At 40.5% G+C, this 15,407-nt stretch overlaps 1 protein-coding gene across 1 annotated transcript in view; it reads left to right on the top strand.

Moving 5' to 3' along the window:
• The window catches only part of CYYR1 (cysteine and tyrosine rich 1), a 103,556-nt gene extending 94,860 nt beyond the window's left edge, over positions 1-8,696 (top strand). The window contains exon 4 of the mRNA XM_063077064.1: positions 8,027-8,696. Coding sequence (XP_062933134.1) covers positions 8,027-8,160 — 134 coding nt within the window. The 3' untranslated portion in view covers positions 8,161-8,696. The remainder of the gene's footprint in view (positions 1-8,026) is intronic.
• Positions 8,697-15,407: the final 6,711 nt, after the last annotated feature.

Below are 15,407 nucleotides of genomic sequence, written 5' to 3'. Positions count from 1 at the left end.
TTGGGGTGTATTTCTCTAAGGATGACACAACTTCATGTATGTAGTGTTCTGTCTGGAAGTTCACAGCCTGAATCTTAGCATGAGAAAATATCTGACAAATCCAAGTTATACATCCTATAAAATAACTAGCCAGTAGACTTTAAAATCTCTTGGAAATACTTCATTAAGAAGTCAGTATTGCATTTGCATCATTGAATTCACAAATGAGAGTAGACTTATTAGTACATGTACTGAACATGGGAAGACTTTTGAGTACTCACCAAACCTTTTTAGAAACCATAAAATCATATTTATACTAAAGAAAACTCCTATGTATGCACTGAATATGAAAAAAAACTTCATCTGATGTGTAACTTCTTTACACATAAAAAATTCATACTAGAGAGATTCTTTGTAATAACGTTCTGACTATGAAAATGTCTTCATCTTGATCTGATCATCACATCTTGGGCACAGATGCTGACAGATCTGTGCCTCATAATCAATAAAAATATATGTGTGTGTGTATATATATACATATGTACATACATATATATATGTGTGTATAGAGAGAGAGAAAGAAAGAAAGAAAGAGAAAGAAAGAAAGACTCTTCACCTTGAAGACACAACTCATATGGGAGGAAAACAAAATGGATGCAACAAATATGGTCAAGTCTTCACCCAGGCAATCTTTTTTAGTATAAATCAGAGAATTCAAACATAAAGTGAGAAAGCCTTCTTTGATGTCATATTAATTATACTTACAGATTTAATGCTGCAGACAAAATTTATGAATTATCATATAGTGAAGTGGAGCTAGCAGGTGCAAAATTTTTAAGAGTTTTGCTGTAAGATGGGTAGAGAAAACTAGTATGGACATGAAGTCAAGGATGACTTTGTTTCCCACTGAGAAATTCAGATCATAGTATCTTGTATTTTGCTAGTATACTGATGGGAATTATAAAGGGGGAAACTGATGAATACAGAAGCTAGGGGGCATTACTGAAAATCAGTGTCCTTGAGTATGGGGAGAATGGGATCCAATAGACAAGTAGAGGGGCTAGCCTTAGATGGGAGCAGAAACAGTTCATTAATTACAGCAGAAGGAATGCAGTACATAAGTACAAATGAAATAAATTGTAGACTTGGTGGTCAGAGTATGAGAATGTTCTCTTCTGCTTGTGCCTATTTTCTCAGTTAAATAAGAGGCAAGTCTAATGGTGAAAGTAAAGAGGTTTAAATGTTATTGTGTTGAGATACTTTCCTTCTATATCAAATTTGCTGAGAGCCTTTATCATGAAGAAATGTTGAGTTTCATCAAATGCTTTTTCTGCATCTATTGAGATAATCATATGGTTTTTGCCCTCGATTTTGTTGATGTGGTGTATCATATTTATTGACTTGCATATGTTGAATCATTCTTGTCTCCCTGTGATGAATTCCACTTGATCATGGTGTATAATCTTTTTGATGTGCTGTTGTATTCTGATTGCTAATACTTTCTTGAGAATTTTTGCATCTACGTTCATCAGAGATATTGGCCTGTAGTTTTTTTTCTGTTGTTGTTGTATCTTTGTCTGGTTTTTGTATCAAAAGCTTCTTCATAGAATGAGTTTGGGAGAGTGGCCTCTTTTTCAATTTTTTAAAATAATTTGAAGAGAATTGTATTAATTCATCTTTAAAGGTTTGGTAGAATTAAGCAGTAAAGTCATCCAATCCTGGGCTTTTCTTTGTTGGGAGACTGCTGATTACTGCTTCAATTTCATTGTTTGTTATTGGTCTGTTCAAGTTTTATATTTCTTCTTGGTTCAGTCGTAGTAGTTTGTATGTGTCCAGAAATTTATCCATTTCCTCTAGATTTTCAAATTTGAAGGCATATAGCTGTTTGTAATAGTCTCTAATGATTCTTTATATTTCTGTGGTATCAGTTGTCATGTCTCCTTTTCATTTCTGATTTTTGTTATTTGGGTTCTCTCTCTCTCTCTCTCTCTCTTTTTTTTATTTTGTTGTTGTTGTTAACCTAGCTAATGGTCTGTCTATTTTGCTTATTATCTCAAAAAATCAACTTTTTGTGTCATTGATCTTTTGTATCATTTTTTGGGTCTCCATTTCATTTAATTTTGCTCTGATATTAATTATTTCTTTCCATCTACTAACTTTGGGATTGGATTGTTCTTGTTTTTCTAGTTCTTTGAGGTGTAGCATTAGGTTGTTTATTTCAAATCTTTCTCTTTCTTTTGATGTAAACATTAATTGCAATAAGCTTAGTACTACTTTCTCAGTATTCTACACATTCAGCAATGTTGCAGGACACAAAGTCAACATGCAAAAATCCATAGCATTTTTATTATCCAATAATGAACTAGCAGAAAAAGAAATCAAGAAAGTAAGCCCATTTCCAATAGTCACCAAAAAAAAAAAAAACCTTATGAATCAATTTAACCACGGAAGTGAAAGGTCTCTACAAAAAGAAGAGGTTATCTTCTAGAGCAATGCCAAGCAGGAAAGTGGGGTCAGAGCCCCCACAGAGAGCCCCCACCAGGGAAATGTCTAGTAGAGCCAATGCAGCAGGGCTGCTACCAGGATCCCAGAACTTCAGGGCCACTGGTAATGTGCAACACAGGCTAGGAAAAGCCATGGACACCAGCAAGGCCCACCAGGCTGTGCCTGGCAGAGCTGTGGGAAGAAGGCTGCCTGATGCTTTGGGGGCCCAGATGCCCAATTGTGCCCAGGATGCAGGACTTGGAGTCAAAGAACATTATTTTGGAGCTTTAAGACATAATGTCTGCCCTGCTGGGTTTCAGACTTGTTTGGGGCCTGTTTTCCCTTTCTTCTGGCCTATTCCTCCATTTTGGAATGGGAATGTGTACCCAATGCCTGTTCCACCATTGTATCATAGCAGTAGATAAATTTGATTTTGACTTTTACAGGTTCAAAGCTGGAAGGACTTTTGCTTTTGGTCTCAGAGGAGACTTTGGACTTTGGACTTTTAAGTTGGTGCTGGAGCAAGCTAAGACTTTTGGGACTGTTGGGATAGAATGATTGTATTTTGTATGTGAGAGTGACATGAGTTTTGGGGGGCCAGGGGCGGAATGATGGAGTTTGGATGTGTTGTCCCCTCCAAAACTCATGTGGAAATTTGATCTCCAATGTGACAGTGTTGGAAACTGATTGAGTCATTGGGGCAGATCCCTCATGAATGGATTAATGCTCTCCCTGGGGGAGGAGAGGTAGTGAGTGAGTTCTCGCTCTATTAGTTCCCATGAGACCTGATTGTTTAAAGGACCCTGGCACCTCCTCTCTCTCTCTCTTGCTTCCTCTCTCGCCATGTGATCTGTTTGTACCCACCGGCTGCCTGCCACTTTCCTCCATGAGTAGAAGCAGCCTGAGGCCCATGCCAGACGCAGCTGTCCCAGACTCATAAGCCAAATAATCCTCTTTCCCTTATAAATTACCCAGTCTTGGGTATTTCTGTTATAGCAACACAAAATAGACTAAAACATGTTGTAATACAAAGTGAAAAAGTATATATTATTTTACATGACTGCAAAGATCAAAGTACATACAAATGACTAGAAAATAGAATATAAAGATATAATATGTTACATTGAAGTGACAAAATTATGGAAAATTTTCTTGTTTCCAAATTTTCTAAAATAATGTTGAATAGTTTTAATAACACCATGAGCTTTCCCACCACATCTACTACAGATATTGGCCTGAGTGGGTTAAAACATTAAATTTTAGGAGTTCCATTCAAGATGGCAGAATAGACGGTCCCCAGCATCACTCTCTCCAACAAATCAATGAATTTACAACTATAAAAATGTAACAACAGCCAAGCTGGGGCCACTGGAGCTCAGGTGAAGAGGAGGAGAGACCTATGGAACTCATGAAGGCAGGAGAAACCATGATGAGAGAAAGAAAAAACTGCTCTCAGTGTTTTGGCCCACGGCTGCTTTAATGCTGAAGCACATGGAGTAGGAGCCAGCAGAAGCTGCAGCTGTGCCCTTCAGATGGAGTTACTTGGAGGTAGAAGGGGAGAAGAGGACTTTGCTGTCCCCAGGACAGCAAGACCACTAACAGGTTTCCTGTGGACCCATGCAGGAGCAAAGAGCCAGAACAGCTGAAAAAGGGGAGCCACTCAGAGACCGGTGAGTCATTGCAAGGGATCAGCACAGGCGCTGTCCCATGGGAAGTGTTTGGAGCACAGGTGGTGGGGGAAACAGGCCCACTGGGAGAACACTGGGACACAGCAAGGACAGCCGATCCGCCCCCCAATCAGCACAGGACCACTCAGAGGAGACTGGTCAGGAATGCAGAATTGCATGGGGTACAGTTTAATGAAAAAACTCAGGCCCAGAGTTTCTACACAACCCAGGTACACCGAGTATCAGAGCAGGAAGTACCTATAACGTCAACCATTAAACCCTGAGCTGCTCAAAAAGTCTTCCCTAGGGAAACAGCAGCAAAGCAGCATTTAGGTCAACCACAGAGCTCAAGTACTGGTTCCCACAGGAAGTTCCCCATGTAAGAAGTAAGCAAAGGACAAAAAATTAGTTCTGGCCCAGACACACCACCAATGCCTTGGGGCCCACCAGGGTACATGAGGCATGGAGACAGGGACTGGACCCCCACTCACATCACCAGCACCTTGAGGCCCCACCCAGGAACCAGAGGATTGGAGCTGGGGACTGAACCCCACGCCCACATCCAGGCACACCACCAATGCCTCGGAGCCCACCTGGGGACCCAGGGCTAGCAGCCAGGGACCAAACCCCCTTCCCACAACCAGGCTCACCATGACAGCACCTCAGGGCACCATCCAGGGGCCCAAGGCATAGAGAAGTGGACCAGACCCCCCTCACACAACCAGGCTCACCATGCCAGTGCCTTGGGGCCCACCCAGGGACCTGGGGTATGGAGAAGGGGACCGGGCCTCCCCCCCAAAACCAAGCACCCTGTGCCAGTGCCTCAGGGCCCTCCTAGGGACCTGGGACATGGAGAAGGGGACCAGACCCCCCCTCCTACAACCAGGCATACCTTTCCAGCACCTCAGGGCCCACCCAGGGACCTGGGGTATGGAGCTGAGGACCGGACCCCCTTCCCACAACCAGGCACACCTCGTCAACACCTTGGGGCCCATCTAGGGACCCAGGGCATGGAGAAGGGACCGGACCCCTCTCCCACAACCAGGCACCCTGTGCCAGCGCCTTGGGGTCCATCCGGGAACCCAGGGCATGGAGAAGGGGACCGGACACCCCTCCCACAACCAGGCAACCCACGCCAGTGCCTCAGGGCCTGCCCAGGGACCCAGGGTAAGGAGCCAGAGACCAGAACCCCCCACAACCAGGCACACCATGCCAGCACCTCAGGACCCACTTGGGGATCTGGGGTATAGAGCTGGTGATTGGATACTCTCCATAACCAGGCACACCACCAGCACCAAGGAGCATGCCAAAAACATCTCCTCCATGTGGGTGGCCCACCACAGCCACCACGATAACCATAGCTGCCACGAAGGCAGCTGGGCACCACAACCACCATGCAGATGGTCCGCCAGCTACTGGAGTGCATTAACACAAGGAGAGTCACCAGCAGAGGTAAAGAAAGGAGGAGGATGTCTGTCTCCACAGAGCCCATTTCAGAGTGACGGAAGAGGCATCTCCTCTATGATAGTATGGGGGGACCTAATCACACCTGTCAGCATTGGACAGATCATTTGGGAAGCAAATCAACAGAGTAACCATTATTCTTTCAGAGGGAGAGAAGAAATCTAGGGTGATTAGAGGGGGGTGGGGGAAAAGGGGTGTGGGGAGGGATTGGACAAAGGGCATAAGTAATAATTACGATTTGTAACAATATATATACTAGTAATATTGATTTGATCAACGTATCTCAATGTTGAACCCAAAAAATATGTATAATCAATTTTGATTCAATAAACATTTTTTAAAAATAAATAAAAAATAAAAAGTCCAGTCCAAAAAAATAAAGTTTACTTCCTAGTGAAACGTTATTATCTGCAAGAAAGATAACACAGTTCAAAATTATACAAGTATTATTTCAAAATGTCTTCCAGTGGCTGATATTATTTCGTGTTTATTTCATGATGGATAGTCCTCAAAATACCACTCTTCTACACTATATTATCACTATCAAAATTCAAAGGTTATACGAATGAAAGAACACTGTTTCATATCTTAGGTTTTCATGTTCAGCATGCAGCTGCATAAACCATAGGAATTCTCTCTGAAATGTCCTCCAGCAGTTTTTATGCAGATGGCGGAATATTAACGCTTTGTGGCAATGGATGGATAACCACACACCATGGCTTCATGACAGAGAATGATGTAGAGGCAATCTGTGGAATCAGTGTGTGTTCCTCAAGTGGGAGGCAGGGCAAAGCTTCAGCATTAAAACAACATAGAACCACATACTTACAAGAAACAGTTCAGTAGGTTTCTAACTGGAACTTCCTATTTTACACGGCAGCTGCAGTGTTTCCTTTCTTGGCTTAGATAAAGTTTATCATAAATCTTTGTCTCAGTCCTAGATTTAATGAAGCCGAGGAGTGGGTGTAATGCATAGAGAATGTGTGTTTAGACTCCACAGGAGTTATTCCATTTCATTGTAGAAAACAGAGCTTGGAGTAATCCAGCTTCTGAGCATCTGCGGGGTGTGGGAGAAGCTGTATGCATCCTTGCTGATTTCTTTACAGAGCTGTGCCCTCAGCCTGCTCAGACCCCTAGAGACTTGCAAAGCCTTTGTTCAACAGAGCAGTGCTCAGCGAATATCCCACCCAGTTCTGTGGCGCCATCTTTCTTGTTTCCAGCGTGACTCAATTCTGCTTCCTCACATCCTCCAAGTATGTAGGGAGATCAGTAAATGGTTCAAATCATAAACCTCCTGATATTGAGGCAAAGAGATCCTGAAGAAAATATAGTTCATGTCTACATGCTGGTTGAGGCCCTATGTTTGTATATGCCTGTTTATCAGAATACTATCAAATTCTTATTGAGAAGAGCACAATTCAGAAGACATTTTTAGAAATAAGTTTGTTGAAATGTTGCTTGTTGTTTTCTGCCGTTCTAATGCTTAAAGCTTTGCCATTTATTAGCATAATTATGACACTGGTCTTGTGATTTCGGCTGTATTTACTGTAAGCAATTAAGGCATGTCAATTTCCAAGTAGAATCAGGGTGCTGATGATAATTCAACTCCTAGAGAGTAATCAGATTGGTTGCTGAGGGGTTGCTCAGATGTTGCAGAATGATTCTGTTCATGAAGATGTGGGTGAATTTCAGCTCAGAAGTACCTCTCTTCCAACCCTGGAGATGGGATTGAGATCACTACAAAATAGACAGCCATATATAGTCCTTATAAAGTGAATTAAATATCATTTTAAAACACACATATATTACAGGAAAAAGTAATTTCAGAAAAATTTCCAAATAAAATTTAGAAAATTCAATTCTCTACCTTCATCCTTAAACCTCCTTGTCCTCCTTCTTTTCTTCTTCTTATTATTTCTGTAACAGCTTCAGCACCCTCCGAGTTACAGGAATTCCATACTGGGTATCCAGTACCTCCACCCCTTCTTTCATCTTCTTAACTCTTTTTCCACTACCCAGTTATCGCCTAAGCACTCGGCTGTTTAAGGGCTCTTCTTTTTTTTTCCCTCACTGTCATGAGTCCCTTATAGTCCCTTATGTATGCTATTTATTTCACCTTTTCTTCTGTCTACCTCTATCCATACTTCTGAGAGACTCATCTTCTCAAAGCATATTCACTAGCATATTCAAAAAAAACTTGACAACTCCATGTAACACACTGCTTCCATGACATTCAAAGCCCACCATGATGATGATGCAAGATTCCAGTGTCTCCTCTCATTTCTTCTCTCCATGTACTTTTTGCTTGATAGAACTAAGATTTTTGTAGACAAAAATTATGCCCCCTCCCAAACTATCGAGCCCAATGGCTTCAACACAGTAGATGCTCAAATATTTGCAAAATGCCTGATGCTCTTTTTCTTTTTTTCCAGTGTCACCACCCCCTTACGGTTATGACCACGAGATGGAGTACTGTGCAGACTTGCCTCCTCCCTACTCCCCAACCCCACAGTCTTCAGCACAGCGTTCTCCACCCCCTCCTTATCCTGGAAATTCGAGGAAATAATCCTTCTCTCAGAACAGAACATGTGCCAATTAGTTATCTTGCCTGGAATAAAATGCCTTTATTCAGAAACAGGTAGGAAAGAATGACTCTCAAAAATACTTTTTTGGGGTCAAATAATATTTCAGGTAGAATGTCTATGCTAAGAGATACATTATTCCTACCCTGCTCAGAGTTGACCCCACCTAGAGTATCATGTTTTGTTCTATGGTGCCACAATTAAGAGATCTACTGATCCACTTAAGCACATCCAGAGAAGAGTAATAAGATTGACAAATATCTAGCAAACATGTTGTTTAAGAACTAGATGAAGGAAATTTCAGTATTGACCCTGGAAAAGAGAATATTTGAGTAGGATAGAAAGATGGGCTGGCCCGCATAAGAAAACAACTTTATGGTAGCTTTAAAAGTCAGAATTAGGATTGTTTATTCTTTCATTCATCAATAAGTTTATATTGAGTGCCTGAGAGCTGACTATGTGCCTGGCAATATTTGAGACACTGGATGGAAGTTATAGGAGGGGAACTTTGGTTTTAGCATAAGAGCAATTGGAGCCTTCTTATTGGCTAGATTGCTTTGTGAAGCTTCCTGTTACTGACATCAAACAGAACCTGGCTGACTGTCTTCTCTGGTAGAGAAATGCTTTAGAAGGGATATCTAAATCAAAGGGTGGATAGGTCCATTGGGCTCCAAAAATTCTGCTCATGTTTTAGGTAGGTGTGAAGTGAATTTCTATGTCTTCAAGGATGAAAGCAACAGGAATAGTTGAATCTTATTTATTTAATTAGAGAGTTAAAACAGGATCAAAGGGACTTAACAGCAGATTGAAGCCAAGAACTCTTCAACACTAGCTACTGCCACCTAAAAATCACCTGGCTTTATTTAGTGGATCAGGACAAAGGTTATTTCCACTGTGGGGGATAAATATTATATCAGGTTCCACAAGCAACAAATACTTCACTTGAGAGTAAAAGACGAAATATCAAATATTCCCATGGGATTTTAGGTCTGAGAACTCAGAACTTTACCATGAAGATATACAGCAGGCTTACAAAAAAAAAAGGAAGAGGGGAGAATTAGGTTGGTTTCCTTTCTGTGGAATTCTATTCAAATGTAGCCTAGACAGATTTTTGTTTCTCCTTTGTGAAATTTTGATAATCTATTTTCTTGAAAAAATTATGCAGTTAATGGAAGAGGTTAAGATATTGACATCAAATTGATGCCTTTTGCCAGAATGTGAACTTTACGAAGTGCCTACCTTTAGATGTAAAAGCATTTAATAAATAATTCTAATATGCCATATTTTGCTGCAAGTGACCTTAACATTTATATTTTTATGTGGATTATTTTGTGTATTTAAAAATTGTATATTGAGCATTGAGAATAGATGATTGGACTTTTGTGTTACTCTACAATTAAATCTAAAATGTTTAATCCAATATCATCGTCATAATTTAATGAAATTCCGAAACTATGCTAAGCACTTTGCTGGGAAAAAAAAGAAATGTCTTAAGGTATAAATTATAGTATCTGTATTTGTAGTTAGGAAACTTAGTAGTTAATGTAAGTAGCATATTTTACTTTCAAATACCTACTAGACATACTTTCTTCTCATTAAAATGTAGTCAGTCTAACTGCCAGTGACATCTAAAGTCTAGATTTGTTTTGAATGACTTGCTTGATTTTTAGGCACTGATGATTTTTTGTTGTTGTTGTTATGGAGATGCAAAGCATTCAAGAGTCCCAGCCTATTCTAGTGAGGGGGCTCCCTGACTTACGTGAAGTTTTTGTACAATTTTAATAGTACATGTGCTTTAATTTATTTCTCTTCGGCAAGTGTGATCAGACCCAAATATACTACAGCTACGATGCTTGAAGTGCCAGGGTCTCTGTGATTTTGCAAATGTTGGTTGCAAATATACCATATATTCCTTAAGAAAAATGGAGAGGAGAGACCAGTTGAAACTGAGTTCTGATCATCTTTGCTGTCAATAAACATTTATTGCGTTCCTCCTGTGTTCTGCAGATATTACTCGCATAGGAGCCATTTTAGTCCATACCATCTCTCTTCTTTGAGTTGTTCATCACCTCACTTAAGGCATATCACAAACCCATAGACCTACAATAAATGAGTATTTTTACTATTTGTATTCAGTGTAATGATAGCATAAATGTGCACATTGTCAGTATAGACTTTTGGAGTTCACTGATGGTTTTCATAGATGATGTTTCTGGGGGGGGAAATAGTGTATAATGTGAAAGTTGTGAATTTATGGTGATTTAAAAACTAACATGTTTTGCTGTGGCCAAAATGTTTACAATAAGCAATAAAATGAAACAACCCATTATAACAAGGGTTATATTTTAATTGTCTTCTGTCCATTTTTTTTTTTTTTTTACCCTCCATTTCTGTTGATTTAGCCTCATTCTTCTGTACAGGAAACAAAGTACTGAAGCCATACAATTTTAAGTCCTGTCTCCTGCCTGTGTGATTTGAGGCAAGCCACTCGTCTCTCTGAGATTCAACTTTCTGCTCTAGAAATAATATAATTAGCCTCATCAGGTTTTGCAAAAACTGGATAAATATATGCAAAATTCTAAGTATAGTGCCTGGCTCATAGAAAATGTTCTATAAATATTATCCAAAAATAGATTAACAAACAAACTATGAGAACAGACTCTAGAACAGTGCTGTCCAACACAGTAGTAGTTACCAGCTACGTATGTCATTTAAATTGAAATTAAGTTACATGAATAATTCAGTTCTTTGGTCTAACTAACCCCGTTTCAAGCACTGCATAGCTTCATGTGGCTAGTGGCTACCGTACTGGGTGATGCACAATTCTAAAAATATCTTTTATTCAAAATGCAATGAGGTATCAGGAAGGCATTGAAGAAGAAACCACTCCTCTCACCTCCTCCATGAGAAACTATAGACTTTGTCAGTTGATTGTGATGTCCTTCACTGATGTGTGTGAAGAAGCCATTGCTATGGACACAAGGCTGTGTGAGCCTGAGAACCCATGAGCCATGAGAGGCTCACTTCGGCTCTCTCCAGAGCCAGGGGTGGAGAAGCTGTTGCAAGAGCTGAAGAGCTGATGATAGAAAAGAGACCTTGGACCTGGTGTTGGAGCTGGTGAGACAGAGCCACAGCCTGTTCTCAGAGTCTCATCAGTTCTGCAGTTGCCTGCTCAGCTCTAGAAGCCACTACAAGCGCATCTAGGGCTACCCCCACCTGCCGAGGGTGCAGCACTGTGGTAGGCCCTTCTGTTTTTTCATTCTCTTAGTCCCACCACCAAATGAAAGGACACTTACCACCCATCCACTCTATTCCCAGACTGTCCTTCTTTAGCCAAACCCGTTTTGCCATCCTTTGGTTGTAGGTGAGGTAGGGTCTGACACACATCAGACTATATATTGAACACATCAAACAGCGGAGCTCTGGGTACTATTGTTTTATTTATAACTTAACTGAAACAACCTAGCACAAGAATGCCAAAGTCACATGATCACCTTGCTAACCACCACAGAGGTTTCTAAGACCTGCCAAATCCTCAATCAGAACCTGCTTGAAATGTGCAATTTTTATTTTCTGCATGGGATATGGCTGAGCTAAGGTAGGTTCAATAATCTTCTGGTGCAACTCCACAGTGTGGTTTAATTCAAACAATGTCAGGACCTCCAGAAAAGGAAAGTAACATACTAACTTTTAAAAGATCCACAGGTGATTCTGATTTCCACCCTACTCAACCATACCCTTGCCTTATGCCACTCTGATGCAGAGGAAAGAACCATGGCTTCAGCGTAAGAGAGGCTTTGGTTTTTCTCTCAAATCTGTCATCTTCTAACTGTATGTTCTGAACCAAGGAACAGAGTTTTCATAACTTCAGTTTCATTTGGAATATGTGCATAATACAGCCCTTGCCATGTTGTTGGAATGATTATAAACACTGTACATTGAAACATCTGTCACGAAGATCCTATCTGGGGATGACTCAGACAGATACAAATACATATACCGATTCTCTTTCCAACCCCTGCCCCACTCCCAAGCCTTCCCACCTCTAATATCAGGTGTATAAGTTATCCATTGCTGTGTGACAAATTACCTCAAAACTTAGTGGCTGGAAACATTTATTTATTTATTTATTTTCCCCCAGCATCTTTTCTCTTTATTTGTTTATTTTTTTATTTTAACTTCTCAATATACATTGTAGTTGATTTTTGTGTCCCTTTACCGGCTCTTCTTTCCCCCCCTCAGACTCTTCCCTTCCCCCTGCCCCAACTACATCATATCTGTTCACTTGTCTTACTTACCAAGTTCAAACAACATTTATTATCTCAGTTTCTACAGATCAGGAGTCTGGCAGTGGCTTGGCCAGGTCCCTGATCCTCAGGCTCAGGGATCACGGGCTGACGTTATCTCAATGTGCGGCTGAGGAAGGATCCGCTCCCAAATTCACACCCATGGGTGGTTGTTGACAGGATTCAGTTTCCTGAAGGCTTTTGCACTAAGAACCTCATTTGATTGCTGTCTATTGGCCAGAGGCCACCCTCGATTCCTTGCCATATGGGCCTCTCCCTGGGGCAATGTGAAATATGTCAGCTTGCTTTCTCAGAGCAAGGGAGCAAGCAAGAGCCACAGAATGAGAGAGAGGGCTAGCAAAAGGTTCAGTCACACAAAAAGGGAGGGGATGACTCAGGGGCACAGAAGGCAAGAGGTGGAGAGCTTTCAAGGCCATCCTAGTAGTCAGCATACCATAGCAGGGATATCTTGCCTCATTCTCCTTAAGTCCATTATTTGGAGGTTAGGTAATTATTTGGAGTTTACCTTCCCTCTCATAAAAACATATGAACTCAGCAACTGAAAGAATCCCAGGGCTGTTCTTGGCTGTGATCAAATCACTTTTATTGAACTGACAAGAGTCGAATGCAGCCAGCCACATTCAAGGGCTGTGCAAAATGGTTAAGTGCTATATTCCTCAGGAATATTAAATAGAGGCACACAAGGTTTGTGTTTCTCATAAACATCATTTACAAGCTGTACTAAAGCACAGCACAGTTGGCAGGGAATGAGGATCACCACATACCACATACCTTTATGGACAAGTCTTAACGTAGTCCCACATCTAACCTCTGTGTCAACTTTGTTCCAAGATATATAATCTTCGTCAAGAAAAGAATTCCAAGACAAGTTTCCAGATGAGTGTTCAGTGGATCAAGTTGCTACCTAACCTAATCCTGAACACCTTGGCTAGAAATGGAGAAACAACAAATCCAAGGCGATTCTCGGAATTGCAGAAACGTGTTAGGGATGATTGCTTTCTCTGGATGCATGAAGGAACAATTGGTTTAGAAAATTGTTCACAGTCAGACACATGGATTTCTACTTCTGCTCTGCTTCCCCTCTTCTGATCCAGTCATGAGTGGCTGTTGAGTGTGTGACACCTGCCATTTCTAAGTGTGAGAAGGAGGCAGGGAAGTCATTTTCTGAATCGCATTGGTCATGGGCGATAAATAAATAAGGGATCCCACATTGTTTCCACAGCCTGAAAGATGGGTAATTTAATTTTTTCTGACTGAAATCCGAAGAGGACCAGGTGATCTGATTTCCTATGTTTGTATCTTTATCAGTTAATGTCTCGATTATTACACATCTTGTGTATCTTTCCTAATGACTAAAAAGCAACTTGAAAGTAGTTCAGAAGGATTTAGTGTTTATAGTTCAACTCCTTCTGCTTGGCCTGTGAACATGCATTTGGAGACCACCCCATGAGCCCCTTGATACCACCTGACCACACAGCACAAATTCCCTTACCTCCTTGCCTGGGGTAGATGGGCCTCTCACTTACTCTGTGGAAAGCCTCCTTATCTTTCTAGATGTAGCTGAAGGACTTATACTCTGAAGAGAGGACTTTGGTAATTTCTCCAGTCAGAATTGTTTCCCACCTCTGCCCTTTTTATACCCATGTTTACCCCTCTCGTAGTCTTGTCACAGATCTGTTTAAATGTCTTTCTTCTCCATGAGACTATGAGCTCTCTGAGAGCAAGGACTGTTTTTTGGATATTTGTAGTCCCTGGGGGTAAGTACATGATATTTTGAACATGAAATAAAAGATTAAATAATTTAAGTCAGCAAATAGTATTTGACATTAAAGAATGTTAAAATGAATTCAAGATTGAGAGAAAGTGAGTTTATAGTGAGAAGCATATTCTAAGTGGGGTTCATTATTAGTGTGGGTCAGAGAATTGTATAAAATGGTGTAGTTTCATAGTTTTTAATTGATGATAATGTCAATCCAGATACCACTGGATTGTGTCTTTAAGCACAGAATTAACACATGTCCATTCACGTAGGTGAACATGCTCATCTTGAATGACTCATTTAGTGGCAACAAGACAACATGCCAGTTTGGAAGAGGCACTTTTATAATTCTTCAAATTAAAATTGAGCTTCTCAGTTTTTACATAAAAGCAATACCAACCAAATATGAGAAAAGAATTGCCTCATGAATCATATTTCCATAGAATGAATTCTAATGTAATTTAGACTTCAGAAACAATGTCCAAAGACATTTTTACTAAAATAAGATGCCATAGTTTTCATATCACCAATTCTACAGGGTATGTTGAAAAACTGCTGAATATTCTGAAAAGAAAAAAGAAACACTACAGCTAGCTGAAAACGGGTAAATAAAATGGCAACCAGCTTTTGTGCTATCATTCTTTAATATGTCTAGAGAGCAATGGTGCATTTATACAAGTTCTGAAAAGCAGTCACACGACTGTAAGAAGATTGATTCTTAATGGAATCATCCCTAGAAATGTGTTACCTTAAATAATAGCAATAATAGTAGTGTGTGTCCCAACCACTGTTATAAGTACGTTACATTTAATTACATTTAATCCCCCCAAACTCTGTGATCTAGGTACTATTATTATCCCCATTTTGTAGCTTTAGAAACTGTAAATGTGAATAAACTTTTAAAGCTGCAAAGAAATACATCCATATTTAGTCTTGGGGTTGATCACAGAAGCTGCCTTCCCGTGGCTTGAGTTCCAAGTTTATAATTACACATGCTTGAATGGACTTAATGACTCATATCCTTCACTTTGCCCTTCTGTAGCAATGCATCCTTCAGTGTCCAGCAAGTTCAATTTTACGTGCACTGTGGACAAGACAGAGAGTGAAAGGACTCTTTTTGTCTCTGAGACACCACCTGGTCCCAACAGATACCTTCACTGATGCT

This window comes from Cynocephalus volans, chromosome 1, assembly GCF_027409185.1.
Source record: "Cynocephalus volans isolate mCynVol1 chromosome 1, mCynVol1.pri, whole genome shotgun sequence".
NCBI lineage: Eukaryota > Metazoa > Chordata > Mammalia > Dermoptera > Cynocephalidae > Cynocephalus > Cynocephalus volans.
The sequence above is the reverse complement of the archived record's forward strand: the minus strand, read 5'-3'. Positions and strand labels throughout refer to the sequence as shown.